The sequence below is a fragment of the Ambystoma mexicanum genome, chromosome 2p (assembly GCF_040938575.1).
Source record: "Ambystoma mexicanum isolate Mex_15411 chromosome 2p, UKY_AmexF1_1, whole genome shotgun sequence".
NCBI classification, from domain to species: domain Eukaryota; kingdom Metazoa; phylum Chordata; class Amphibia; order Caudata; family Ambystomatidae; genus Ambystoma; species Ambystoma mexicanum.
In genome coordinates this window covers 64241003-64268364 of record NC_090923.1, presented here as the reverse complement: position 1 = coordinate 64268364, position 27362 = coordinate 64241003, and the positions used below count along the sequence as shown (strand labels likewise).

At 45.7% G+C, this 27362-nt stretch overlaps 1 protein-coding gene across 1 annotated transcript in view; it reads right to left on the bottom strand.

The window, feature by feature from the left end:
- Positions 1–1171: 1171 nt before the first annotated feature.
- IL17RC (interleukin 17 receptor C) overlaps positions 1172–27362 on the bottom strand; it is a 220000-nt gene continuing 193809 nt past the window's right edge. The window contains exons 16-19 of the mRNA XM_069646179.1: positions 26849–26906; positions 17923–18018; positions 12378–12416; positions 1172–9972 (exon numbers count right to left, since the gene is read on the bottom strand). Of these exons, the coding sequence (XP_069502280.1) occupies positions 9278–9972; positions 12378–12416; positions 17923–18018; positions 26849–26906 (888 nt within the window). The 3' untranslated portion in view covers positions 1172–9277. The remainder of the gene's footprint in view (positions 9973–12377; positions 12417–17922; positions 18019–26848; positions 26907–27362) is intronic.

The window sequence follows — 27362 nt, the reverse complement described above, 5'->3', positions numbered from 1 at the left end:
GTAAAACTCTCTAAACATACACACATACATAAGCCATCTTGCAAGGTCAAGTACAAAGTAATTGCCCAGTCTCATGGGCTGAGGATGAGGGATGGTATCCTCTTTAAATGAACAAAGGACAGTCTATAGGACTCTCTCACCCTACACCCTGTCTTATCTTGATAACCTGTCAAGTGTCCGAGGTTGGTTAGAACTTTACCAACCTATCAAAATACATAGGGGCTGATTCATGGAATTTGGCGCCAGAAACGGGGATTTGGGCGCCATTCTGCCCGCAAAGCCATGTTTAATAAATGGGGATTTGCGGGCAGAATGGCGCACAAATCCAGTTTTCCGGTGCACAAATTCCATGAATGAGCCCCATAGAGTCATGCTGCCCATTGAACTATGTGTCAACCAAACCCTTAATGAAGAAATTATTTAGTCTTACCTTTATCAAAATAATGGTAGTCTCAGGCAGAGCCATCGATATGTGTAGCCCAATTAAATGCTTAAGCCTTTTACCATCTATATGTAGCCATACCTATTGGCCAATCCTATGATTACGTGATGTCATTAAGGATGCGTTCTTAGTATTTAACAAACATTTTTCTATTTTCTTGTTGAGAGCTTCAAGATTGTACTGCTTGCATATTGCCCCTGCTTTATTTGGATGATAATAAAGTTGGGCTTTGCCTTGCACTGTGTCTATTTCATCATAGAGTCCGGTTTGGATGTGCTTCATTTCCTCTGGCATACTTGGAAGTTTCGGGCCCATCTTAACACTTCATTTCTTTGCTTTCTCCTAGTGTTGTCATGTCTATAGAACCAGAAGCAGATCTGTCATTCAGTGGCTCTAGCCCCCAACCCCACTCATGCAGACCTGAGTCCAGATGATCCAGCCAAACACCAAACCATTGCACTTGTGGCAGTGACTTAACTTCCCCACCGCCAACCCAACCAAGGTATTGCGTCCTTGACCCAACCAAGGGTGCGCACTAATGCCTGTGGGCTATGGCACGTTACAAATAAACAAAATAAAACATTTAAAAATAATAAATAAAACAAAGCTTCTCAAGTAAGTGCTGACACTTTAGCTCTCCGAGTGCTTTCCAAAAGGGCAGAGGACTCTATTAACCTTGTTCTATTACGTAGAGCAGTAATATGGGAGGCAAAAACAGAAACTAAAATGTTTATTAAAAAACTATTCTTTATTCGAGAAGTCTTGGCTCCAATAGTCAGTACAAAAATAAATCTGTATGATGCTAGGTAATGAAACACACACACATCTTTTGAACTCCTAGATATTTACAAGGTAAAACAGACACACTTAACAATAAACTGATGTCTCCACACATGTGGTGCTACAGTGTGAAACAAAAGAGTTCAAGTTTCAGATGATGCAGTGTGTACAATATACATAACTACAACTACCACTGCAAGTGCTATGGACATCAACTTCACAAATGCAAATAATGTAAGTCTGGCATGGCCAGGGAGGGTGGTGCCACCATCATTTAAAAGGTACACAGAAAGTTGTGGCATCTCAGTGAATTAGTTCAGGATTGTTAGTCATCCAAACAGGACAGGCATGTATTTAAAGAGCAGGCAATGGCTCTCCTTTTCAGAACTGGGCCCAACATCAAAAGTATCTGGTGTGGGTGAGAAACCTTTGACATTTATAAGTGCAACCCTCTTAGTAAATAAGTTAGAACAAGCTTTGTGCTTAGTAGAGACCAAGTCAGGGTGACTAGGGCGCGGAGCTGCTTACGTTACAGTTTAAACGTAACCGCTCCCTGCCTTCAAATGTATGAATCTGACCAACATGAGCCCCTCAAAGTTAATGTCACATATGCATGTTTGTAAGGCACTAGTTAGCCTGGGGAGCCAAAAGGAGCTCCTGGTAACTGTTGGTTTTAAGCTAACCAGGCTCTCCTTGGGTAGAAGCAGGAGTTAATTAGCTCCAAGCTCCCAGCAGTGTCGAAACCTGGATGTACTGTAATAGCCAAGCCACATTTCCAAAATATATTTAAGCATAATCAGAGTGGTTGGATGATGCAGCATCCTCTATAAACAGAACATTGGGATTCCTTTAATGCATCAGGGATGGCTATGGAGAAAATGGGGAATGGAAGATGGAGTCATGCTGGTGTTTTATAAAGGAATAGTAGCTCTCTTACTAGTGAACCTCCCCACAGATGATAACGTTGATACTACTGGTAGTGGCATGTAGTCGAGTTGGTGACACAAAGGAACTAGCCAACAGTATATGATAACCATAGAGCATATTTTCAAGAAGACATGCCAATATTCCCCAAAGCAGGCTCACGACGACTCCATTTCTGCTCAGTCTCAGGCTGAAGGGTTTCCAGAAGCCTGCGTTGTGTCTTTCATGTATCACTTCTTTATATCAGGCTTAAGGGGTTCCTGCACCCTGCTTCTGGTTAGAACCTATGTGTTTTCTAGCATCCTGTGTATTTGTGTCTTGTACGTCTCTCTTCTTAGTACCGAGATCTCCTATCTTCTCTCAGTGACTTTAATCTTTCCACTCAGTATCAGTCTAATAGGTTTCCTGAACAAGTCTTCACTGTGGTTAGTTTTTCATTAGGACTGCAGCTGTAAATGCAGCAGGTCAGAGGAGATGGTGGACAGATCAGCAGAGGAATGTGGAGTGATGGATTGTGGAGGAGAGCTTTGGATCAGGTGAGATATTCTCTTAGGAGTGATAGTGGTTAGGAGTGATGGGGTTCTATAGTGTAAATGTGCGTGATTGCGAGTCGTGCGTGTATAGGGGATAGTGAAAGTTGTGAATGTGTGACGACGGATACAGAGTGCAATGAGGGTGGCCAAGTAGTACTTTGGGACAAGTAGTAGTGTGGGAGAATTAGTAGTTTGGGAGGAGTAGTAGTAGTGTGGGTGGAGTGTAATGAGGGAAGAGTGGTAGTGTGCGAGGAGAAGAAGTGAGTGTGGGAAGAGTGGTAGTGTGGTAGAAGTGCTAGTGTGGGAGGAAGAGAAGTAGTGTGGGAGAGGGAGGATTAGCGGCGTGAGCTTGGGAGGAGTGGCAGTGTGGAAGAGGAGTAGCATTATGGGAAGAGAAACCATTCTGTGGAAGGATGGAGTAATAGTAGAGTGGGAGGATTGGAAGAAGAGCTAACATCAAAGGGGTGGAGGCAGGAAGTGCATCCGAGGTACAGAGGGTTGCTGGGGTGTAGTCAGGAGAGAGGAAGTAGGCAGATAAAAGGGTAAGGTACTGGTGCTGGCAAGTGTCACCAAATGAATTTAACAGAGCAACTGTGAGGCACAACCCTAATTACCATTAATCTACTGTGAGAGTAGGTAGTAGAGCCTGTTTAGATAGAACATCATGAGTATAAGCCAGAACCTAAGCAGTTTCACTCAAAAATGGATAGCACTAATCGGGGTTACAGATGCCTGGGTTAGGGAAGAGGTTCACTGGAAAGTGAGAGAGAGAGGTACAGCCATAGGCCCGACAAAGGTTTTCAACAGTGATCCTTAAATTGATCTTGAGACTCTAGACTGTCAGATGTGGAATACAGAAGATCATAACACACAGGTCGACCTGTGCCTAAGGAACCCAAGCGAGACATCCAAGAGCAGATATTCCTGTGTAACCACCAGTACCAAGTCTTGGGACTGAGAAGTCTGGGAGATCAGAGTGAAGTTTGAATTTCTCAGTCTTAGCAAGTGGGGAACCCTGAGGGAGAAACAGAAGGGGTTAACCAGCCCGGTGTTTGGTGGAGCAAATACGGGCGACCTGGGAGAAGAACAACCTTACCCAATTGAGATCCGAGGAGCAGCTGTACCAATGCTCTTCAAGAAAGTGAGCATTTAAGGTCCTGAAGAAAGTGGCAACACTGACAATAGCCACTGAAACCGGTCAGTCAGCAATAAGGCATTTCCGAGAAATAATGGGAAACACTATGCTAGTAATATGTGCACTGTTATGGTCCACATTTTTATAATCATTTTTAAACATTCTGTTCTACAGAGCAGGAATATTAAAGGAAGTGTGGTATCCTGCTAGAACCTGTTACAGGACACACAGTGTGTGTGTGTGTGTCTTGATGTTTCTTTTATAGTTGTTGAGAAATAGGGTCAGTCTTTTTCTGTTTCCTCATCCTAGATAGGTGGCAAATCACTGACACAGAGGGTCAGAAACAACATTGAGGGCAGAGTTACTTTTGGCTGGAGGGCCTAATAGATTATGTAAGAAATAGAATAGCTAAAGTAACCAGTAAACTTTACCTGTGTGTGTTGTGTGTGATAGTACTCGCTATCCTACAAAATCTTGGAATGGAGAAAATCTGTCTGCCTTCCTTATAAATTTTAAGAGGGTGGCGGAAACGGCAGGTGTGTATCACAATACATTGAGCGAGCAAGTACAACCCCCCTTGTTATTCAGAGTAGCCCACCAAGCATTCCAAGCAAAAAGTCTGCATGAACAGGCCCCAGATGAAGACTTGAAGAGAGCCATTTTGGAGACTCTAGGAAAAGATTGGACCTTTGATGGTTTTGTCTCCAACATCTTTGTCTACTTTAAGATGAGATTACTATACAACTGTCGTACCGGCTCCGGGGCCTAAATAACAATTGGTTAAAATATAAGACCTATGAAGAGGTCAATGAGATGGTGGTCTTTAAACAATTTATAGAATCTCTTCCTCCATATCTCCAGAATGTAACACGGCATTTACATGAGACTACCCTGGAAGAGGCAATTCAAACCACTAACCCCCATCAATGGGTTATGTCCGCTAGAGAGACCAGTGGAGGGCACAAGAAACCCAGAGAAGTAAATCCCATGTGAAGGGAAAGGGAGGGGATCCCAATGGTCTGACGACTTGGTCCGATTGCCCCAGTTGCAGCCGAAGGAAAGCCCCTATGCTCATTGAAGGCCTGAGGCCTGGACATTCACCCAGGACAGGAGTGATCCAATGTTATGCCTGTGGGAAGCCTGGACATCTAGCTACGTTTTGTCCAATAAAACCAAAGGGCCGATGGAAATTGGCCTTTTCCAGCAAATTGATCACTTAAACGCTCAGGTGGAAGATATCGCTTCAAGGAACAATCTGGAACCAGAGCAGGAGAAGCCTGCCAATGTATTTACGGAAGAAGAGAGCTAGCCAGAACCGGCAGTCTGGGACGTTTGTACTACGCAGAGAGCAGACCAGAAGTTCCATCACACCATAAAAATAAAAGGACACCCGACAAAGGCCTTCCTGGATTCCCGAAGTTAAAGGATAGCTGTAAAGACTGACATAGTCACCTTAGAAGCGCAGGTACGATAATTTAGGTCCATGGGATGTAGATCTTTTTCCCCAAGCCACACTAACCTTGCAGATATATGGCCAAAGGATGATGATCATGATGCCCTGGTTAGCTGAAGAAGTCCTACTGGGCACAGATTTCCCCTTGTTTGAACAATGTCTCAAAGTGTAAGGACATGGAAGGGCTCTACTTGGATAACACGATCAGTCAGTTTGTTCTCAGTGAAGGGGGAAAGACATGAAGTAAAGGTTGGAGGTGTCTAACAAGGCCAAGTTCTTGACCTTGCCAGCTGGGGTAAATAGCCACTTCTCATGGGTGGTGCGAGGTAAGGCCAGCGATCAAGAGCCATCCCTAGAGAGTGGGGACTCAACCAACGAAACACAAATGTCTGTTCTGGGCCCCCTTCCTTGCCAGCATGTATCTGTGCAGAACCAGGTATACTGCATTTCTTCTAAGCATGTATACTCGCCAGTGTTCTCTTTCCTTCGAAGGTGCAAACAGGAAAGCAAAAGAGGAACAGGAGCAGAGAAATACAAAAATCATTGATGGCTCGATCAGAGATCCAATGCTGCAGAGACCCGATCGCGGCTGCAGAGCGGTTGTCGAGGGAGGGACGCGGCCTGCAGCCACACAGCAGTACATAGCAGCTGCAAAGTGAGTGTGACCGGCAAATCTCAACGTCATCTTGCTATGTAAGGTATTCACTTGACCATCCGGGACTTGAAAGCGGAATGTTCCTGCAACGAACCAAATGGTTACTCGCCAAGGTGCCACAGAAACCAAACTTCAATACTATTTGCTCAGGGTAGCTGTTTTTTTCAGGGGACACGCCCATGTAGAGAACGTGGGCGTGGCTCAAACACCTCTAAGTGTTTTCGCACCCATACACACCCAGGGAGGGGATGGAAGAAAAGAGATTGGATAGGGACAACTGGCCAACCCTCACAAAGTGATGGATATATAATCACAGGACAGGTAACAAGACGTGTGGGTGTATCGGGTGAGGTCAGAGGATGCAGTGGATGTTGACCAAGAGACCAGAAGGACCAAAAAGGAAGCAGTGTTTTGTGTAGGAGAGATTTGGATCAGGTGAGGCACTGGTCTATGTATGATAGTGGTTTTGTAGTGTGTGATTGTGAGCCCTGTGTGTAGAGAGGATAGTGTTAGGTGTGAATGTGAGAAGGCTAGTATAGGGTGCATGGAGGAGGAGAAGTGTTGGAGCTGGAGTAGTGATAGTGTGGGAGTAGTAGTAGTGCAAGAGCAGTGGTTGTGTGGGATGACTAGTAGTGTTGGATGAGGAGAGTAGCAGTGTGAGAGGAGTCGTAGTGTTGGAATAGAAGTAACAGTGTGGGAGTAAGGAGTAGGAAGTCATAGGATTGGAAAAATACTTCACATCGATGGCTGGAAAGTGAGAGGATTGGAAAAATACTTCACATCGATGGCTGGAAAGTGAGAGGATTGGAAAAATACTTCACATCAGTGTCTGGAAGCAGGATGCAGAAGTGAAACATCTGAGGGACAGAAGGTTGGTGGGGAGGAGCTGGGGGAGAAGAAGCAGGTAGAATAGAAAGCCAAGGAAACAGTGGTTGTGAGTGATACCAGACAAATCCTACAGAGCAACTGCACAGCACAACCCCATTTCCCATTAGAACACTAACCCTACGGTGAGAGCAGGGAACGAGGGAAAGATCCTGATGGAGAACCTTTAGAGAAAACCTCATTAGTCTAAGCCAGCGCCTAGGCAGTAGAGGGAGGAGGGTTGCGGGAAGGCGAGAGAGAGAGAGAGAGGGGCGGCCAGTGGCCCCACAAAGAAAACAATAAAGAGGGTTGAACTGTCCTTGAGACTCAGTGTTTTCTGTGCCATCTGTGAGAATGCAGAATGAGGAAATCTAAGGAGTTAAGTGAGTTACTATGTATTGAGTTCAAGGGGAGTATGCATGCTATTTTTAGATAAAGTTGTTAACGTTCCCTCTTAGATAGTAACTTTCATGAATGGGGAAAAGTTCATATTATTGAACATTTCAAAATGCAGAAATCAACTGAACTTGGGAATTTCTCCTGAACTTTAGATACTTGCAGCGCAAAAATGCAGTGCCAAATTTTAAACAAAATGCAAAGTCGCATTGTTCAATGTACCATGTTGTTTGTCATGTAAGTATGGCCACACACATGCAAACACATACTTTTGTGTGTATGTGTTTGCATGTTTGTGGCCATACTAACATGACAAACAACATGGTACACATGATATGATATGATATGGCATGGCATTTATAATGCACCTATACGTAAGTGTTTCAAGGCGCGACGAGGCAAGGAAGGGGGAACAGAGGGAATACAGACAACGATCCCACTATGCCAGGTGTCATTCAGATCGCACAAGTGCATAGGAGGAGGCAAGGACAATGCAGCACATGAGAAAGATGATAACAATGATAAGTAACAGCCAACAAGTGGCAAGTGCAGTGGTAAGTGCATACATCAGGTCTCAAGTGCTGGTAGGGGAACTGTAGGGATACAGAAACAGTCCCCAAGTGCGGGGGTTGCCAGGTGGGCAGTGCAGGTGTGTGACGCTGGCAGGGGGGACCTGGGCCCGAGATCATGGGGTGTCCAGGTCGCCAATGCAGTTCTGGTAACAACCAGGAGGTCAGCAGAGGAGAGGAGGAGAAAAGGCGGAAGCAAAGAGAAAGGTTTTGAAGGGCTTCCGGGAACCGTAGATGGGTCTACTCAAGTTTAAGGGAGGCTGTTCCAGAGGGCGGCCCCAGCTGAAGAAAGAGATCTACCACCAACGCGTTGCTTGGAGAAGCGACCGTCTCTGAGGGAGTTGGAGGTGGATGAGCGAAGAGCTCGAGAAGGTAGATATTTAGGAAGAGAGAGTTGAAGGTACCTTCATAACTACTAAAAAGGAAACAATACTAAAAATTGAAGTTTTGATAGAAGCATTTGTGGGGCCCTTGGAGCACTTCCTGCCATTCCTTGGGGGTGCCTCCACACCTTGACGTTCTGCTTTTGACCAGCCCCACAATAATGCTTCCTGTGATTGGCTATTTCACCCAGCCACAGTGTATAGCTGAACACATTCTAGATCCCTAAGAAATGTAATACATATGTGTATAAACAGTGACAGCAGACTAGATCAATTAGGACCATTTCATAAATTGACATTGGAGCTCATCTTACTTAGTCTCTTTCTCTACTGTCGCTTGACCATCGAAAACGCCTTCCCCTTCAATGTCAAATTCCAACCCAGCTGGAAGGTTTGGGGTATGGCCAAACTTTTAAGACCCCTTTTAGACCCCCAAACTATTTCACAGTTCATTTATGGACTTTGAATTATCCTTGTACATGGTTTCAGCAAGATCCTGTCCCACACCTGCTGAATGCACACATGGTTTGTTCAGTGGAGGAACGTCATGATGTTCCCACCCACATGCTTTAGCGCAGGGGTTCTTCTGCAAATCCAAAGGTGGGCCAAGAGTTAGGTGAACACCCGTGATCATTGGAATTGGAGTCAGCTACGCCTTTCCCCTAGTCACCTCCTAACGCCTAGACGTAGTCACGTCCACCAACCTGCACATCTCTCCTCAGGAATGTGGTGGCAGAGCTTGCCTCTCCGGACCTCTTGCGTAGCCTCTGCAATTTCCTCTCAATGCTATCCAGTCTCCACCCTGATCCTTGTCACACATCAGCACAGCTTTCTCTTTTCAGAGGCAGCCTGATGTGGATACCAGGAGCACCTCAACCCGTTGCTTCTTGCCATGTCCGATAATTCACAAGTATCACTGCCCCCTTCCCCGTCCGCTCTGCCCTGGTTGGGGCAGACTGGGCTCACCTCAAGTTGAGCACAGCTGTAACACTCACCAGAGTCTTGAAGCCACATATTAAGCTGGAGCAGAAGCTGTCTGCAATATACTGTGCAGTGAGGTCACCCCGGGAACAAGATCTTCCAGCAACCCCAGGGACATTTTTCAGAGGACTCCCCAGCACACAACACTGGCATGATAAGTCTTCACCTGGAAACCAAGTTGTGTAATTCCAGGATATCGCTACTATAGTCTAAAGAGGACGAATCCGATGAAACATCTGTCCTCCGCCATTCCGAAGGCGGCCTATCTGACTGCCTTTGGCATTGCTTAATACCAGGCTGGAGCAGGCCAGTTATTCTGCCTGCATCACCCTTTAGCAATTTCTTCCTGGGTAATGTGTGGCGGCCCCTAGAGAGAGCCAATAGGAATTCCGTAAATTGCGTGGGCAATGAAAAGACAGGTACCCTCTGGAAAATCTTTGGGATCTCCTTACAGTCAAAGAGATCCTCAAAACATGCAACTATGTACCGGCCAGAGAATCGTCCCTCGAGGAAATCTGGCAGAACACAGTTCAACGATGTAGCAAAGGCATTGTGTGGGTCCTCCCAAGATGGCGGCTGATGTGTCTTCTGGTCAGAGTGAAGCCAGTTGCCACACACGGACAGTGCTCCTTTGGAAAAAAGTAGGACTATCATGCCACCTTCTTCTAGGACTTGCTTCCGTTGGAGATGGAACCACTGCATGGGTCCAAGGCGATCCAGCTCACCATGGTGCCACAAATCCACCACAACTGCCAGCCGAAGCTCACAGAGAGCGGAGGCCAGGCTGCCAATGAGCTTCCTGTAGGAGTCGTCATCCGGGGAGTAAAGGAGCAGGATGCGCCGATTCTGGAAGAGACCTGTAGGGGAGAGACAAACAAAAGGGGAGGTGAAAATTCCAGTCTTTCACTCGAGGAATGGCCTTCTCTAGTGTGTATGCACACATTCTGTACTGGACCACCTCAAGATGCTGTGTTGAGCAAGTCTAGGGGCTGAACATTCTAGACGCCACGATCAGTGCAAGGTGGCCTTTAGAAACAATGGCATCTGGAGACTCTGGGGGTTCTGTACCCCCTCACTGTGGACAACGGTGGCGTGTGTGAAAAACAAAGACTCTAGGGTCTGCACTGGCACTGATGACCTTCAGATGCACTATGACCTTCAGATGCACTATGACCTTCAGATGCACTATGACCTTCAGATGCACTATGACCTGTCCTTTTACTACAACACCCGAATAAGACACCCGCAGTGGGTAGGTGGCATGTGGCTATGTTGGGATAGGAAGATTACAACGCGGAAGAAATGATCGAATTCGTCTAATTTGTTTTAACGAATTTGATGCAAATATTTGTGGGGGGGCAATTGTGATAAAAATGGTGGTCGGGAGGGCTGCCGGGGGTCTCCCCCAACATATATTTGTGGCCAAATCGAATTAGAGAAAAAAAAGAACTTGACTTAATCGTATTCGAAAACCTCCTTTCCATGTAATCACATAGTAATTTCTCCTCATTGCTGCCAGAGATCATATAGCCTTGGACCCATATTGCAGGCTCTCCAGCTGGCCCCCTGCCTCTCAACCGTGGCCAAACACGTTAAGCCCCGCCTTAGTGGCTACTCACAGAACTTTCCCCACTCTCAGTAGCTTGTTCACATGTGTTTAAAAAGAAAAATAATGTACCCCAAGGTCCTTCCTTAAAAACAGATCTAAAGTCCTCTGACCAATCTTCCATATGTAAAGAGGTTTACTAGAAGCTGGTGTCCATCTAATTTCCACTGTGGACAAGAATGAGCTCTCACTGGACTCCATACACTGGACTATTTGAGCAATGCCGAAATTCCAGTCCAATATGATGGAAATCACTGTAATGTTATCCCATTGTCCCAGTCCATTCTGCCCAATAACACCCCGATGACGCACAGTAGCCAATCAGATTTGATCAGATGGTATAAACTCAAAATCTGAAGGCTTTGCCAGATCACGCCTCTACCCCTCTAACTGGCAACCGACTACTTCATGGTTTAGAATGGAAAAGGCTTCCCATCATGTCCCTGGCCTGCTCCTCCCAGCCTTCGCTTTGTCCTCCAGATCAATGGCTGTCATGAACATAGAAATCGGGTGCCTTGGATAGCACTGTTTGCTTTCTTCGTGGCAGCCATCTTTTTTTAGTTTTTTTTGGCTTTGATAAACAGGTTGCATACTCCCGATACAAACCTGTTTCCCAAAAACAAAATAGTGTTAATGCTGATGCACACCTGGGTAGGTGTCCCAGCCGGTATGAGGGACGCGCTTCCCACGTTAATGTCACATGCTGCAGTCAGGCTCCTTAGCATGGCCTGGTGGGATGATAATGGCCAGGACTGACCAGCTAGGCATGAATAGATAATTTTGTATAAGACCGGGCATCACTATATCTGTTCCTTCCCCACCAGAGCCGGAGGGCAATAGAGATCAGTACAAAGCACGTTCCTATTTAATATGCCGCTGCACCTACAAGCCAATACCAAACAAGGTCTAAAAACAATGGTCTAAATCACCTGCCCAGACTCATGGAGGAGTCTCAATTTATAGACCTGAGGTTCAGAGAGACTAAACATGTTGAGAGTTAAAACATTAAGTGGGAACCAGGCCATTAAGAGCAACCAAGGCGATCCACACTCAGCTGCTCTGGTGCAGAGAAGGCTGTATAGGTTCCTGCCTCTTGTAAGAAATGTATAGGTCGCTATGTTGCTTATTGGCCCACAATCGTCTCCGGAATAGCCACCTTCCCACTAACACAGGCAGGGGTGTTGCTAGGTCTGGAAAAGATCTGGGGCTATGTGATTGTCAGACTACTGGTACTCAGGCCTAGCTAGCCTTTTGGTTGTAGCCCCTGAGCTTCTATCCAGGGTTACAACCAATAGACCCTGGGGCTGTAGCCCCCCCCCAACCAAGCCCACTCCTAGCGATGCCTCTGACACTGTCACAACCCTCTATATCTTCACCTCTATACAATGTTGTAACCCTTCTGCAATTGCTGTATTATTTTTTGAGAGTATAACAAGATTTTGGGCCAGTTACTAGCAATGGTGAGGTGGCTGTATCAAGGCTAGGACAGATGGAGCCTGCTTGACTCCACTAGTGGGAAACAGACCAACTCAATATGCCCTAATCTCCAATGTGTGATCCATGGCAACAACACTCAGGCAGTCTTGAAACACAAGACCACAATGAAGTACCTAGAGCAATGCATGCAGAGTTGTCAGGCAGACAGCCCTTGCTTACCTGAGGAGCTGTAGTCCTTTTTCAAAAAGTGTATGCACCCTGTGTAACCAAAGAGAAAAGAAAAGGGTGCATTACCTGGAAAATTATTGTAAATGAATACTGGAGTAGTCACCCACATGAGGGCGAAGTGCTTAGGAGGGTTAGATTTCCCACCTTTGATTGTACAGCTTCCCACTTATGAAGTCTTTGAATACATCCCACTTACTTTAAGCTATTTGGCAACATCAGGGTGAAGTTAAATGGTGTGTCTAGTCTGCTGGCTAAGCACTTGGCGTCTAGTCTGCTGGCTAAGCACTTGGCGTCTAGTCTGCTGGCTAAGCACTTGGTGTCTAGTCTGCTGGCTAAGCACTTGGCGTCTAGTCTGCTGGCTAAGCACTTGGCGTCTAGTCTGCTGGCTAAGCACTTGGCGTCTAGTCTGCTGGCTAAGCACTTGGCGTCTAGTCTGCGGGCTACGCACTTGGCGTCTAGTCTGCTGGCTACGCACTTGGCGTCTAGTCTGCTGGCTACGCACTTGGCGTCTAGTCTGCTGGCTAAGCACTTGGCGTCTAGTCTGCTGGCTAAGCACTTGGCGTCTAGTCTGCTGGCTAAGCACTTGGCTATGACAGGGAGCAAGTCAACCTGCGCTTTACTAGTCTAAATTCCCTGCATCAAAGTTTAGTGCTTTCATCGTTCCAAGGCAGTGGTATAGCAGCGGTTATAAAAAGTTGATATGATTATGGATGTTCTCCGAAGGACCTCTGTGAGCTAGACAATGGATGAACTCAGGAGTTCTCAATATCATAATTCCAGAGATATTGGGAATTGTCAGCCCATGGTAAGCAAGGACTGGTATGAGAAGTCCAGGAAAAATGGGGACCTCCTGTGAAATGGGAGTAGTCATGAAAAAACATTTCTTTTAGATGGATAGGGTGTACCCCAGAATGATTTGTTGAGAAGGGGGGAAATTGAGAACATGGCATGGTGTTCTGCACAAAGGGCACTGGGGGCATGGTAAGGTATATTGGGGAGCACTAGAATGGGTTGAGAATAATGTGTTTCTTTAGGAACAGGTATGATTGAGAGTACATGCCAAAGGTTGCCCATATGAGCTTGATGGGAGTGGGGTGCAGAAGGCGATTCCAAAAAAGAACTGAATTGGGATGTTTTGTAGAAGGAAGGAAGGGAGGGTCACAGCAGGTGACATTCAGGAAAATATCAACCAACACACTGGTCGAGTTCGATACAGATATAAAGCCGAGCACTGGCTAAACCAACAGTTTTGGCGTTTTTTTGTATGGTGATGGGTTAGTCATTTTCCAGTTACTGCCATAATGGTACTACCTGGCAACAGCTGGTAAATGGTTAGGGTAACTGGGCAAATAATGTCAGTGCCTGGAATATGTCTAGCTAATACCGATACACAAGCCAAAAAAAATGTGGTTTTGCCAATCCTTGGTTTAACATGACTTCAGTGCAAGGAACAGTTGTGAGGCACACATTTATTATAGTTATATTATATAAATCCGGCTAAAAACCGCCTTGCTTACCTACAAATGCCTGAACAATGCTGCACCTTGCTACCTTACCGAGAGATTCTGCAGAGAATCCTCGCTCAGGCCACTAGAACAGCTAACACCAACTGCCTTATTGTCCCAAGATTTAAGCTATCCAAGGTCGGGGGCAGCAGCTTTCCTGTCAAAGCCGCTCAGCTCTGGAACTCTCTGCCTCCATTCCTCTGTGTGGATCAGTCATACAATTTCAGACACAACTGCATCAACTGGCTTAAAGTCAATGACTACTAAGGCCCAGTCACCCATCTGATTGCACTGTAAATAGATTTTAGAGTTTTTGTTATCAGGATGCCTGCATATTGTTCTTTCTCTGTACTTCTTATGCACATTTTGTGTTATTATGTAATTGTATTTCACTATCTTTGATTTGTATATATGCCACCTGTAACCAAAACTGAGAGTCTTCCTGTAACCACTGTGCCCTGATACCTCTGGGTCTGGCGTGCAATATAAATAAATAAACAAATAAACATATGTGGCTGATAGCAAATTTGGTTTAGCTATTTTTGTTTCATCAGGAACTCATTTACAAATATTGTGGCTGCTATTGCCAGGGGCTATTGGAAATATTGTGTCTGCTGCTGCCAGGGGGTATTGGAAATATCGTGGCTGCTGCTGCTGCCAGGGGCTATTGGAAATATTGTGACTGTTGCTGCTACGGGCTATTGGAAATATTGTGTCTGCTGTTGCCAGGGGTTATTGGAAATATCGTGGCTGCTGCCGCCACGGGCTATTGGAAATATTGTGTCTGCTGCTGCTGCTGCCAGTGGCGATTGGAAATATCGTGGCTGCTATTGCCAGGGGCTATTGGAAATATCGTGGCTGCTATTGCCAGGGGCTATTGGAAATATTGTGGCTGCTGCTGCCAGGGGCGATTGGAAATATCGTGACTGCTGCTGCCAGGGGCAATTGGAAATATTGTGTCTGCTGCTGCCAGGGGCTATTGGAAATATTGTGGCTGTTGTTGCCAGGGGCAACTGGAAATATTGTGGCTGCTGCTTCCAGGGGCAATTCGAAATATTGTGTCTGCTGCCAGGGGCTATTGGAAATATTGTGGCTGTTGCTGCCAGGGGCAATTGGAAATATCGTGGCTGCTGCTGCCAGGGGCAATTGGAAATATCGTGACTGCTGCTGCCAGGGGCAATTGGAAATATTGTGTCTGCTGCTGCCAGGGGCTATTGGAAATATTGTGGCTGTTGTTGCCAGGGGCAACTGGAAATATTGTGGCTGCTGCTTCCAGGGGCAATTGGAAATATCGTGTCTGCTGCTGCCAGGGGCGATTGGAAATATCATGGCTGCTATTGCCAGGGGCTATTGGAAATATCGTGACTGCTATTGCCAGGGGCTATTGGAAATATTGTGGCTGTTGCTGCCAGGGGCAATTGGAAATATTGTGGCTGCTGCCAGTGGCGATTGGAAATATCGTGGCTGCTATTGCCAGGGGCTATTGGAAATATCGTGGTTGCTATTGCCAAGGGCTATTGGAAATATTGTGGCTGTTGCTGCCAGGGGAAATTGGAAATATTGTGTCTGCTGCTGCTGCCAGGGGCGACTGGCAATATCGTGGCTGCTATTGCCAGGGGGTATTGGAAATATTGTGTCTGCTGCTGCCAGGGGCTATTGGAAATATTGTGTCTGCTGTTGCCAGGGGCTATTGGAAATATTGTGGCTGCTGCTGCTGCCAGGGGCTATTGGAAATATTGTGGCTGCTGCTGCTGCCAGGGGCTATTGGAAATATTGTGGTTGCTGCTGCCAGGGGTTATTGGAAGAATTGTGTCTGCTGCTGCCAGGGGCTATTGGAAATATTGTGTCTGCTGCTGCCAGGGGCTATTGGAAATATTGTGACTTCTGCTGCCAGGGGCTACTGAAAATATTGAGTCTGCTGCTGCCAGTGGCTATTGGAAAAATTGTGGCTGCTGCTGCCAGGGGCTATTGGAAATATTGGGCCTGGTGCTGCTAGGGGCTGTTGGAAATAATGTGGCTGCTGCTGCCAGGGGCTATTAAAAATATTGTTGCTGCTGCCAGGGGGCTATTGGAAATATTGTGGCTGCTGCTGCCAGGGGGCTATTGGAAATATTGTGGCTGCTGCCAGGGGCTATTGAAAATATTGTGGCTGCTGCTAGCAGTGGCTATTGGAAATATTGTGGCTGCTGCAGGCAGGGGCTATTGGAAAAATGGTGGCTTCTGTCAGGGGCTATTTAAAAACAAAGCAGCATACTTGCTTTTGATGGCTTATAACTTTACCCCCCTGGATGAATTCTTACGAGAGTTTGCAAAGAAAGTATACAGCCCCATCAGATTGATTCTGTGATGTTTGGTGACGTTTCGTCAAGGGGGGGCAAAGTTATGGGGGGTCCCAACAGTTGTGTTTTTTTCCATAGACGGAAAGAAATATTTATCACGTCTACAGCCTAAACCGCTGGATGGATTATCGCCAAATTTACAGCAGGAGCGGTGGCATGGTCCCGAAAGCGTGCTTTTGTAAATTTGGTGTAAATACATCCAGTAGTTTAAGAAAATGACCAAAAAGTAGGTAACAAAAAATGTGTGATATGTGGATTTGGTTCGTGGATTCATTTCCCTGTTCGGTCCGTGGACAGGTCTCCGATTGGCCCAGAGGCAGACACGAGGTCCGCGGACATCGGATGCACCGCTGATTGGATGGCGAAAGGCGTGCAGTGAGTCATAGTTTTAGAAAGGCCCACCATGTTTACCAAAGTTTTTTCATTTAATAGCTTTTCTCCTTCATCTCAGATTTGATCCTTTTCTCAATCTCAGACACGCCACGACTGCTGACATTGCCCTCTTAGCTTTCATTACTCTTTCACTTCCTATTTTCCTTCCCTCTTTCTGCGCCCAATGATGAGGGCATGATTCAGAGGTGCATGTAACAATAGAAAAGTGTTGTTTTTGGAGGAACAACACTTTTCTTAAAAGCTCCATATTCTGTTAAAGAAAGAATGTGCCGGGCTGGCATCAGAGCCTCAACCTTTGCATGTGCCCGATTAATGACCAGACAACAGACTTAGCAACCGTATTGTGAGGTGCCGTTAACATCTTCTGCACACATTATTCTTTTATAAACAAGTCATTTCCGAAACGGCAGCACCACTATTCTGATTTCCTGAAAGCTCTAAGGACACTTTCGTAAATCATAAAAGTAGCAGTCTATCTAGAAATCCTTGTAGTGACACTGGTGCAAAAGCTTCCAATTGTAATTGGTTATTTATAATGCGCTTCATACCCAGAGGTTTCTAAGTGCGGACCCGGGGATCAAACACATGTTGCTCCACGTTGTTTTGCTTCCAAGACGAGTGTGTTGCCCCTGAGCTATCCTCCCGAGACAACCCCCACAATGATAGATTTGTGCAGCTCGAAAGCATGACAGCTCCTCTCCAATCTTCGACCCACTGGAGGGCGGACTGTCCGCTTTCAACACCACTTTTCTCCTGAGCTCAGAATCGGGCCCCGAGTGTTTGCTGCTGCGCTTTCTACAAGGATGTCCCTGCTCCACCTTTCCACCCCTTCTTCCTGCTTCCGAGCAAGTCGTTCCATAGTGCAAACAGAGAGGGGACATCCATAGAAAGAGAATTCTATGTTCTGGTGACGCAATCTATCGCCTTTCTGTTTTTTCTTATTTTAACTCTTTAACTTGCTCATGCCCTGCCGAGAAGGCGACACTGCATAAGGCGGGTTTGGCGATGGTCAGCGACAACCCGAGAGCCATGTTACGTTGAAGCTTCTTATACCGCGCGCTGTTGCCACATGCATGGTTTCTTGGCGCTCTAAGCAGCTATGGGCGGCCTGCTCGGGACCACTAGTTTGGAGAGACAGGAGTTTTTTTTATTCTAAGACGGGTTAGAGAAGGATTGACACCCACTAAGTCAACTCAAAGTATTGGGCACAGAAAGGAGGAAGGGACAGAGGAAGTGAAACAGTATGCGGTATTTCATGTCTGGGGATAGGAATGGTTTCCAGAATTGGGAGCCCCCTACCTTGCAGCTCCTTCCTCTTCAGCATCAGAATAAGGCAGATCGTGCAAATGGCGAGGAGTAAGCCGACCCACGCCAGGGCCCAGTGCTGCCGGACATCTGCCAGAAGACAAATCCAATGTGTTAGTACACCAGCGTTAGCCAAAAAAGCAACCCCTCCTCCCTCCGCCGGACAGAGGCAAAAGGACTACACGGATACATACATACACAAATGCATACATACCTGCTGCACATATGCATACAGGTGCTGAGCAAATGCTGCGGACAATACATTATACTTAGTCTTCAAATATACTTGTGAATACAATAAGTACACCATGCGCAACTTCCTAAAGGTAAAAGACTACTGAGTGGTAGTTGACTTGTATTACTTGGGAGGAACTTAGTAAGACCAGACCAAAGATATAGTCCTTCAATTAAGTTGTTGTTTAATCATATACTTGTATCGAATAAGGACCTCTAATTAGATCTCGGGTAAAGTGTCAAGTGCTTATATTCATATTTGACTCAGTTGATTACAAATAGAATTATTGATACCGTAGGTAACACTGCTCCAATTTCGTATCACCCACTTGAGGATTTTAGTTAAATTCACATAAGTGATTCAAAAGTCATCTTTGGTACAACTCATAGTTTGAATACACATCTTCCCATGTTCCACCCACATGGAAAGTGACACACATTAATATTTACATATTAGTAATAACTTGACACCATGTGTTTCGGTCCTAAATGACGGTCTTTCTCAAGGCTGGGCTTTTGCATTAAACTGGAACTATATCAGTGTTGACGGTTCACAATGATGATTGTACGCGTTCATGTTCAGAGCAAATTGGTCTGCAAACGTTTAAAGAAAATATACACTAGTAGGTAACTCAAAAAGGGAAGCATTCAACAAAAGAGGCAGTTTTTAGTCCAAGAGTTGCTACTTCAACAATCATAGTAGTTTAGGATAGATATTATATCTAGTATTTGTGTCCCCAGATCTGCTTAATTAATCATATGATATATAGCGGAGATGAGACCCACCACTCCATGCTGGTTATTGGTGTTATGTTACCATAGACTATTCTCTACTGGTGATAATATGCAGAAGAGGGTTAGTTAATTTGGTTGGTGAATGATTAAGTAAATATCACCCTGGTGATTAGCCATGCTGAGGACACACTCGCCTAATGTCAGACATTCTCTAAAGTTCTCCTAAGTAGATTGGTGCAGTATTCCAAAGTTATTTTTGATGCTACAATAAATAAGGGAAAACCACATATCACTACTTTAAATAGTGTGTGAGGGTGGCATGTCCTTGAAACGTCTGCTTCAGTAAAAAGGGGCAACCCCTCACCTGTGTAGAGCAGCGGTGTCTTCTCTTCAAATCGTTTTGTCCTCAATAGGTCAATAAATTAATTAGCACACAGCCTTGGATCCAATGTAGCTTCATTAAGATTGTGGAATTGTGAAAAATAGAAATGTTGCTCCTCTTTAAATAAATCCACTGTGAGAGAAACATATATAGGTGTTCAAGTAGAATTGTCCCCTATGGTTTTGGTCAATTCTATTATAGTCCAATTGGTAGGCAGTCTCTCACCTGTTATGGGCAGTCATATCTTTCCTTTGAATGCATTCTTGCTCCTTAGATGGAGAGAGTTGTAAGCAGGTAGCTTTGGAATCATACTACCCTCACTGGATTTGTAGGTAAATCAAAAGTATATAAGGAGCTCATCCTGTATATAGATCCACTGAAAATAGAAGGGAATTCTATACATACATGAATATAGGTTACCCCCAGTTTAAATAAAATATATTAAGTCCCATAGTTCACTGAATATTGGTTAATCATACCCTTCCTGTTGGGGAGGCACTGTAAGCTACATGATTGTTAACCTTGAAATGCAATGTGGTCCATGTGTACTTTGCGACCGCCATTCGGGTATTCGTTTATATTTGGATAGTGATATCAAGCGCGTCACGTCTGTGTGTGCGCCACCATTGGGCAATGACCAATGGTGGCGTCACGTCTGGGTGTGCTTCACCATTGGGCAATGGTGAGGTCACGCATTGCTCAATTTCAACCAGTAATCAGTTGGGCATTTATAAAAATGCAAGATGCTTGTTGGGTATTCCTGTGAGCCAAACACAGAGCAGTGCTGAGGGAGAATATGCCTGATAATACGGGCTGAACAGGAGCAGAGAAAGAAGGTGCGTGAGGCAGTTTGTGGGTTACTCCAGAAGTGCCGGCTTCACCTCAGAAGTCAAACCCCGGCTTTATTCCGCCGTGTCCCGCCTTGTGCAATGGCGCGGTTTGTATACAACATTCCTCTCCTACTCCCATGAAACAAATGAGCAATTAATAGTCTCATCTCGACCGTGCTATGGCGACCAGTCTCTATTAGCACACACAGTTTTAAGTCTACCTGGGGGCCTTGTGGCTTCCATTAGGTTGTACCCGCTGTGCCAGCGGGCTGGGCTTGCCGCTGGGCTCCCCCTAGATTCTCCGTCTGCGGCGGGACTAGCCGGAGGATCGGGAGTCATTGCTCGCGCTTCGAAATTGGGAACAAGCTCGGAGTCCTCTTGGGTTCCTTGGTTCGTGTTGATTGTCTATTCGTCTTCCTCCGCCTGTGACCTACCTTGGTCTCCTTTCCACATGGTTTTGGGTCTTGTTTGAACAAAGACCCATTCCATGCAATTGTCTCACTGCCCCTGCTGGCTATTATGTTGCCAGATTTCATTTTGTGGCATTCCGTAGGATTAGCACACGATCTCCCACCTTGTGGTGAGTTCTACTCACTCACCGTTTAATGCTCATGTATTCATTCACTGCCACCCTTTTTGTGTGCGTTCGCTGCTGGTTCATGTCGTCCCCCTGTCTGCTTGGGTTATGCGGTATCAAGGCCTTCAAAACAGTCCCATACATCAGGTCAGCTGGGGGTACACCAGTCACAGCATGGGGTGTCAGCCTGTAGTTTTGCGGGAACCGGTATAGATCCACTCTAGATGGGCTGTTCTGGGCCTTTGCTACGCGCAGTGCCTTGTTGATCATCCTCATAAACCGCTCGCATTGCCACCTCGGGTTGATGTAGTGGTGTTGGATGTGTAGGCCGTCCAAGTATTTTGCCCGTTCTTTCCCTTGGAAGGGGCGGTCCATTGTCACTCTATTGAATTTGGTAGTAGGTGTGTGGCAACTATTTTCTCCAGTGCTGGTATCACTGCCTCTGCCGCTGTCGAATGTAAGTTTCAAGCAAGCCTGAGATTGAAATGAACACAGAGTACTGGCATAGACATCTAGAGGAAGCCCACGCTGGAAACAATTCATGCAATACCTGTGGGCCGTCAGAATAAGGAAACTTTAGGGCGCGGATGACAGAGACAAAAAGAGACTCTGGGAACAGAGGAGTACGGACCAGTGTAAAATAGAGACACACACAACCAAGCATTCAGAATTAAAGGAGGAACACAATAATTTAGCGAACGTCATGGCTGAATGATCAGATCATTTGACATAAGTGATGACGTTATCCTCGACTCTATACCTGGAGAGAACACAATCTGCAACCCGGTAAAGGTACGAGATACCGCTCCACATTCAAGTACCAGAATGCACCAGTAGGGATTGAAGAACGAGCGTCCATGCTTGTTTTAAGACTGGACCGGAAGAGAAAATTGGGTCCGTCATGATTGATTACACCCATATTTATCGAGTGGAAGATACTTTTGGTGCGTTTGGATTAAGGAATAATATCCAGACATTGTTTAGAAGGAAAGCAGTAGACAGCAAGCCCCTGAAGAAATTCTTGTAGATTCTATTTTATGATAGAGAAAGGAATGAAACATGTTGGGTGTATGGAGTGTGAATTGTATGAGAGGGTAAAATTGAGTTTTTATGAATGAATGGTGATGTGTAAATTACCATAATGTACTATATAGCACAAAGCATGTTACTAATTCTATCGTGTTGTATTGCTGTTGCCACTTTCCTGTTTGTTTTATTTTAGGGAAAACAAATCAAATATGATATTTTGTATACTAACACATTTTTATCCTTTTTAGACTTGAGTGAAATTAATATAATTTTCATGTAAGGCTTGACCTTCACTCTTCTGAAACGATTTTACTCAGAAGCTTTCTTGTTTGGGTAAGGTTAGGAACATGTAGAGGGGTTACTCAACCGGGCCGTTAAACTTCCCTCCAGTCTCAGTTTTGTTGTAGTGGATTTTATTACCTCCACCTTAGGGTATCGTCAGTAGTCGTCCACGGAAACTAGGAGTTACATTGCATCCTGCACGAAGAGGAAATCAACGCTATTGAGTCCCACTGTGTTGTGCTCCATGGGCTGATCGGATCGGCTCAGGCCTTGCATGGTGCACTGGTCACCTGGCATGGGTGGCGTGATGACAGAAGGCACTCATACTTCGCGCCCACTTGCAGGAACCACACTCAGTGGCGTATTCAGGCTTTAGTCCTGACGATTCCCTGGTGTCCTTCATATGCCAGGGTAATAATTCTGCCCTGCCTGCTGACCGGGATGAGGATGAGAGCGCCTCTCAGAATCTGCCCATCGCTTGTGTTGGACAGTTCCTGATGAACTGTGAACACCCCTGTTAGGAACTCTTAGCCGCTCCCGTGTGGTGGTGGTTGTTGCCGAGTAATGACTTCCACTCGCCTGCCAGTATTGCATTCTTCACTTTGTGCAACATGGGTGCTACGCTGGGGGCTTTGACAATGTCTAACGCGGACTGCTTTTGGCTTCATGGTGCTCATGAGTCTCCGTAGACTCTTGAACTTCGGCTGATGTTGCTGCTGTTGGGTGTCTTGACAGGAAATCTTCAGGGTTGCCAGCTCCTACTTGGTAGAGTAAGTCAAATTCGTATTGTTGGAGGTGTAGTAGCCACTTTTCGATCCTCGCTGTGGGGGTGTGGGGCTGAGCCCATGAATATTGGTAGTAGGGGCTTGTGGTCCGTGTACACTTTGAATTTCCAACCATAGAGGTAGAGGTGGAAATGCCTGCAGCCCCACAAAACTGCGATGGCCTCTTTCTCAATGTGGGAGTATCATGGCTCTGTAGGTGTCATGCCTGATAGGAATTTGCTTCATCTCACCAGATGGGGAGGTTTGTACCAGGATCGTCCCCAGCCCAACGGCGCTTGCATCTATGTATAGCTCTGTCTGGAGTGTGGCGTCGTTGGAAGCCATGGCGTGTCAGCCGATAGCGAGTTCTTGATCTGCTTGAATGCCTCTTGACAGCAACGGCTTCATTCCCACTTTGTGATGAACTTGGACAGTTCTCCCAGGGGTTCCGAGATGGTGGCTAGGTTGTGTATGAATCTGCCACAGTAGGTTTCCATCCCTAAGAAACTGTGCATTTCTGTGGGCGTAGTGGGTAATGCCTCTCCATTGATGTCTGCGACTTTGTGAGTGGGTCCACTGACACCCCTTTGCTGTGAAATACATAGCCATAGGTCAATTCTTTCAAGAATTAGCATTTTGCTTTGTGTATGGTCTCTAGTCTGTCGAGGACAGCTTTTGAATGGCGTAGGTGTTCCACTTTGTTGTCAGCGTGGACCAGGATGCCATCAATGACATCAAGTACTCCTGGGATGCCTTGGAGGACTTGTTGGATTGCCTGCTGGAACACCTCTGCTGCTGACAAAATCCAAAAAGGTAATCATTTGTATCTCCTTAGGCATTTAAGTACAGTTTTGAAAAAACTGTGACCCCTTCAGATCTCTCACGATCTCATCCAGGGTCGGGGTAACGTGTCTCTCCTGGATCATGGCCACGTTTGGTCAGCGCATGTCAATGCATATGCGTACTTTCCCTGGTTGTTTCGGCTATTTTGTGACAACCATGGGGAGATCCATGGCATAGGTCATGGCACTGTCTCAGTTATGTCCACCTGATTGAATTTGTGTGACTCCTTTGCGACCAGATCTCGCATGTGGAAAGGCGTCCTCCGGTGTCGCACTGCCTTCGGCTGGACAGTCGTGTCAATGTGTAGCTTTACCAGCTTTCCTTTCAGACATCCAAAGCCTTAAAGCAGTTTGGGGTGTTTGGCTAGCATTTCGTGGAAATCGGCTATGTCAGTGATGTCACAGATCAATTTGATCAGTCCTAGGGTCTCTGCAGATTCCCATGTCTCTTTTTCTTGACCCGAGGATCTGTGTGTTGGGCGTGGCTGGGTGTTTGCAGGCACGATGACTGGCACAACCTTGCGTAGTGATCTTGGCAGCCTCACAAACTGCACATGGTTCCTTGAGCTGGGCAGTTCCATCGTCCGGGAAGACCGCCGCACCAGCCACAGGCGTTTGGTCCTGGTGTCCTTGGCCGCCATCCCAAGACATTGTGTGGTTCATTGTTCTGTTCTCTGGATAGTTGGCGGGTGACGATCTGGGCCACCGTGGTTGTTGGGGTGAGCTATAGCTTCTGTAGGGTGATTTTCATGTGGCCCGCCCTTGTCATTTCCGTGAGCTATCCTTGGTGCCGGTCTTCAAGTATTTGTGCCAGTGATATGCCCTTTTCACTTAAGACTATGCACCGTAGTTTATATAACAGCTTGCCATTAATTATTTGCATCCGAGTTCCTTGTCGACATCTTCAAAGTCGCATGACAGGGCCAACTGTCCCAGAGTGTGGTGTGGTACGCATTGTGAGTTTCGTCGTCAGTCTGTACAGTGCTGCAAAAGTTGAAGATTTCGTAGCCCGGGTATAATTGGGGCATAAAATGAGCAATGAGAGCATCTTTCGCTGATCTACAGACATCTGTTCTATCCCTCGAGGCAAGACAGTTGAAGATGTGTAGTATGTTGTCTCCCACGTTCAGCAGTAAGTGGGCCCACATCTTCCTCTGTGTCGAGATGTCTTTCCAGCCCATCGTCATTTCAAATTTCTGGAGCCACATGGCCCACCTGGGCTTCACTGAATATGGATCGGTGTATGGGTCAAATGGGCTCAGCAGTGCATTGAACCCGCTTGGGTTTCATGCAGTGGAGTGAGTGGTGAGCAGAGCCGCCATCCTTGATGGGGTGTTTGGCCTGGGTGTGGACGTACCTTCTGCCATATCCTTACTGGTGGTGGGCACCTGCGCCGGCTGGGATGAGTACCTTCGCCTGTCATCCCTCTCACTGGTGGCAGGTCACGTTGGCAGAGAGATACGCTCCCTGTGCTCAACCACAGCTGCGATGGTGCCAATGTGAACGTGTTGCTTGCACTATGTAATCAAACATGTGAGTATGCAGGGTGCTGCCTGGTACGCGAGGCTCTGTTCATGCAGGCAGCTACTGTTGTGTTTCCCGGGCTAATGAAGGTGGGTCGTTTGGCCCACTCGTCGCCAGTGTTGGATTTTCATATATGCCAAACCCAGTGCAGTGCTGAGGGAGCATATGCCAGATGATACAGGCCTATTGAGGGGAAAAACAGGTTGATGTGTGAGGCCGGATGTTGGTTACTCCGGATGTACAACCCCCCCGACTTTATTCCACTGCGTCCCGTCTTGCGCGGTGATGTGGCGTGTATACAACATTGCTTTCCGTACAATTATTGGTTTAAATGTTGAATGAATGAAACAGTATTTTATTGATGATCTAGCCTGATATATATATATGTATATATATATATGTTAAGTATATGATTGCTGTTGAAATCTGATCTGATATATACGAGTTTGAATAATAAGTATCTATAACCGTAATCTTTTAAAACATTTTTTTTAAAAAAATATAAGCATAATCTGATACGTGTTTAATTAGAAGCATGGATATAATAGTAAACTGACTGCTTATTCGTGATAGCATCTACAAAGGAAAAAACTTCATGGCCATATAGCTCAGCGGCAACGGTGCGCCTTGGAAGCAAGACAACACGGAGCAACACAGGTTCGATCCCTGGGTCTGTGCTTAGAAACTTCTGTGTTTAAGCGCGTTATAAATACACAACTAAGACCAAAAAAAAAAAACAACTACGCAACTAAAAAACAAACAATTCCTGTAACAGCACCTCGATGTCCGCGGGCTGTGTGTGCGCTTTCAAAATGTAAAATAAAAATAAATACTGAAAGTAACAGAAAGGTACCCGTGTGGCAAGAGCCCATTTAATAAGGGTTTGTTCTCTCTGCCATTAGTCTTGATCAAACACTTGCATTTAATCAAGGATATTAGTAGCCACGATACTATTTCTTAATTCAATTGCACAGTACAAGGTTTTTGTTCCTTAGGTATTTCTCTGGGAGGCCTTTGATGTTTGATATTAGTGGGTTAGCACTGATGATGAAATAGTAGAAAATGATGTCAAATGAGGATATCTAACGAGACCTTACCATGTGTCTGATATTATAAAGACATGGAGATGGGTTGAAACACATGTTGACATAAGGTCCACATCTTAGGTGCAGGGGCAACACCTGATGGTGTAAAGTTATTACTAATAGGTAAATACTAATTTGTGCTACTTTCCCTGTGAGTGGAACATGAGATGTGTATTCAAACTATGAATTGTACAAAGATGACTTTTGTATCAATTATGTGAATTTAACTCAAAACCTCAAGTGGGTGATAAGAAATTGGAGCGGTGTTACCTACGGTATCAATAATTCTATTTGTGATCAATGGAGTCACATATGAATGTAAGCACTTGACACTTTACCCAAGATCTAATAAGAGGTCCTTATTCGATACAAGTATATGATTAAACAACAAGGACTATATCTTTGGTCTGGTCTTATTAGGTTCCTCTTAACTAATACAAGTCAACTACCACTCAGTAGTATTTTACCTTTAGGAAGTTGCGCATCGTGTACTTATTGTACTCATTGTTAATTTATCCAGACTTCGGGCTAGCCTGGTACACCATCCTTACCAGCACAATATTGTTAACCAATTTTAATCCTTGCGCAGTACTAACTGAGCGTAGCCTGAATTTTGTGGTGTTCAAATATACTTACATTGGTCTAAAGAGCAAAGAACGACAGCACCAGATAGGTTTCCATTTGGACTCCAGACCTGCAGGAAGGAAAAGGAGTTCTCCATTTATGATGTTCTGTACATTTCCTCTCCCCGTTTCATGCATGTCTAGAAGCGCCAACAAGCTCCCCCCCAAATCTGAGATGTCGCACTACATAAAACGGAGTTACATTGAAATACATTTTCCCATCATTCTTTCATGCTGGTCCCTGCAGGGAGGCTCCTCGAGCCATTTTAGAAAGCGATGAACAGATGTCGCACTACATAAAACCGAGTTACATTGAAATACATTTTCCCATCATTCTTTCATCTGTTCATCGCTTTCTAAAATGGCTCGAGGAGCCTCCCTGCAGGGACCAGCATGCAGTGATTCTGCAAGGCAATCTGGCTTGCATTTCCTGATTTAGCCGTAGACATCTCCCCTATATACCATGGGCTTCTCAGTTCTGGGAGGGACTGTATCGTACGCTGGGCTTCCAACAACACATCTTTTAT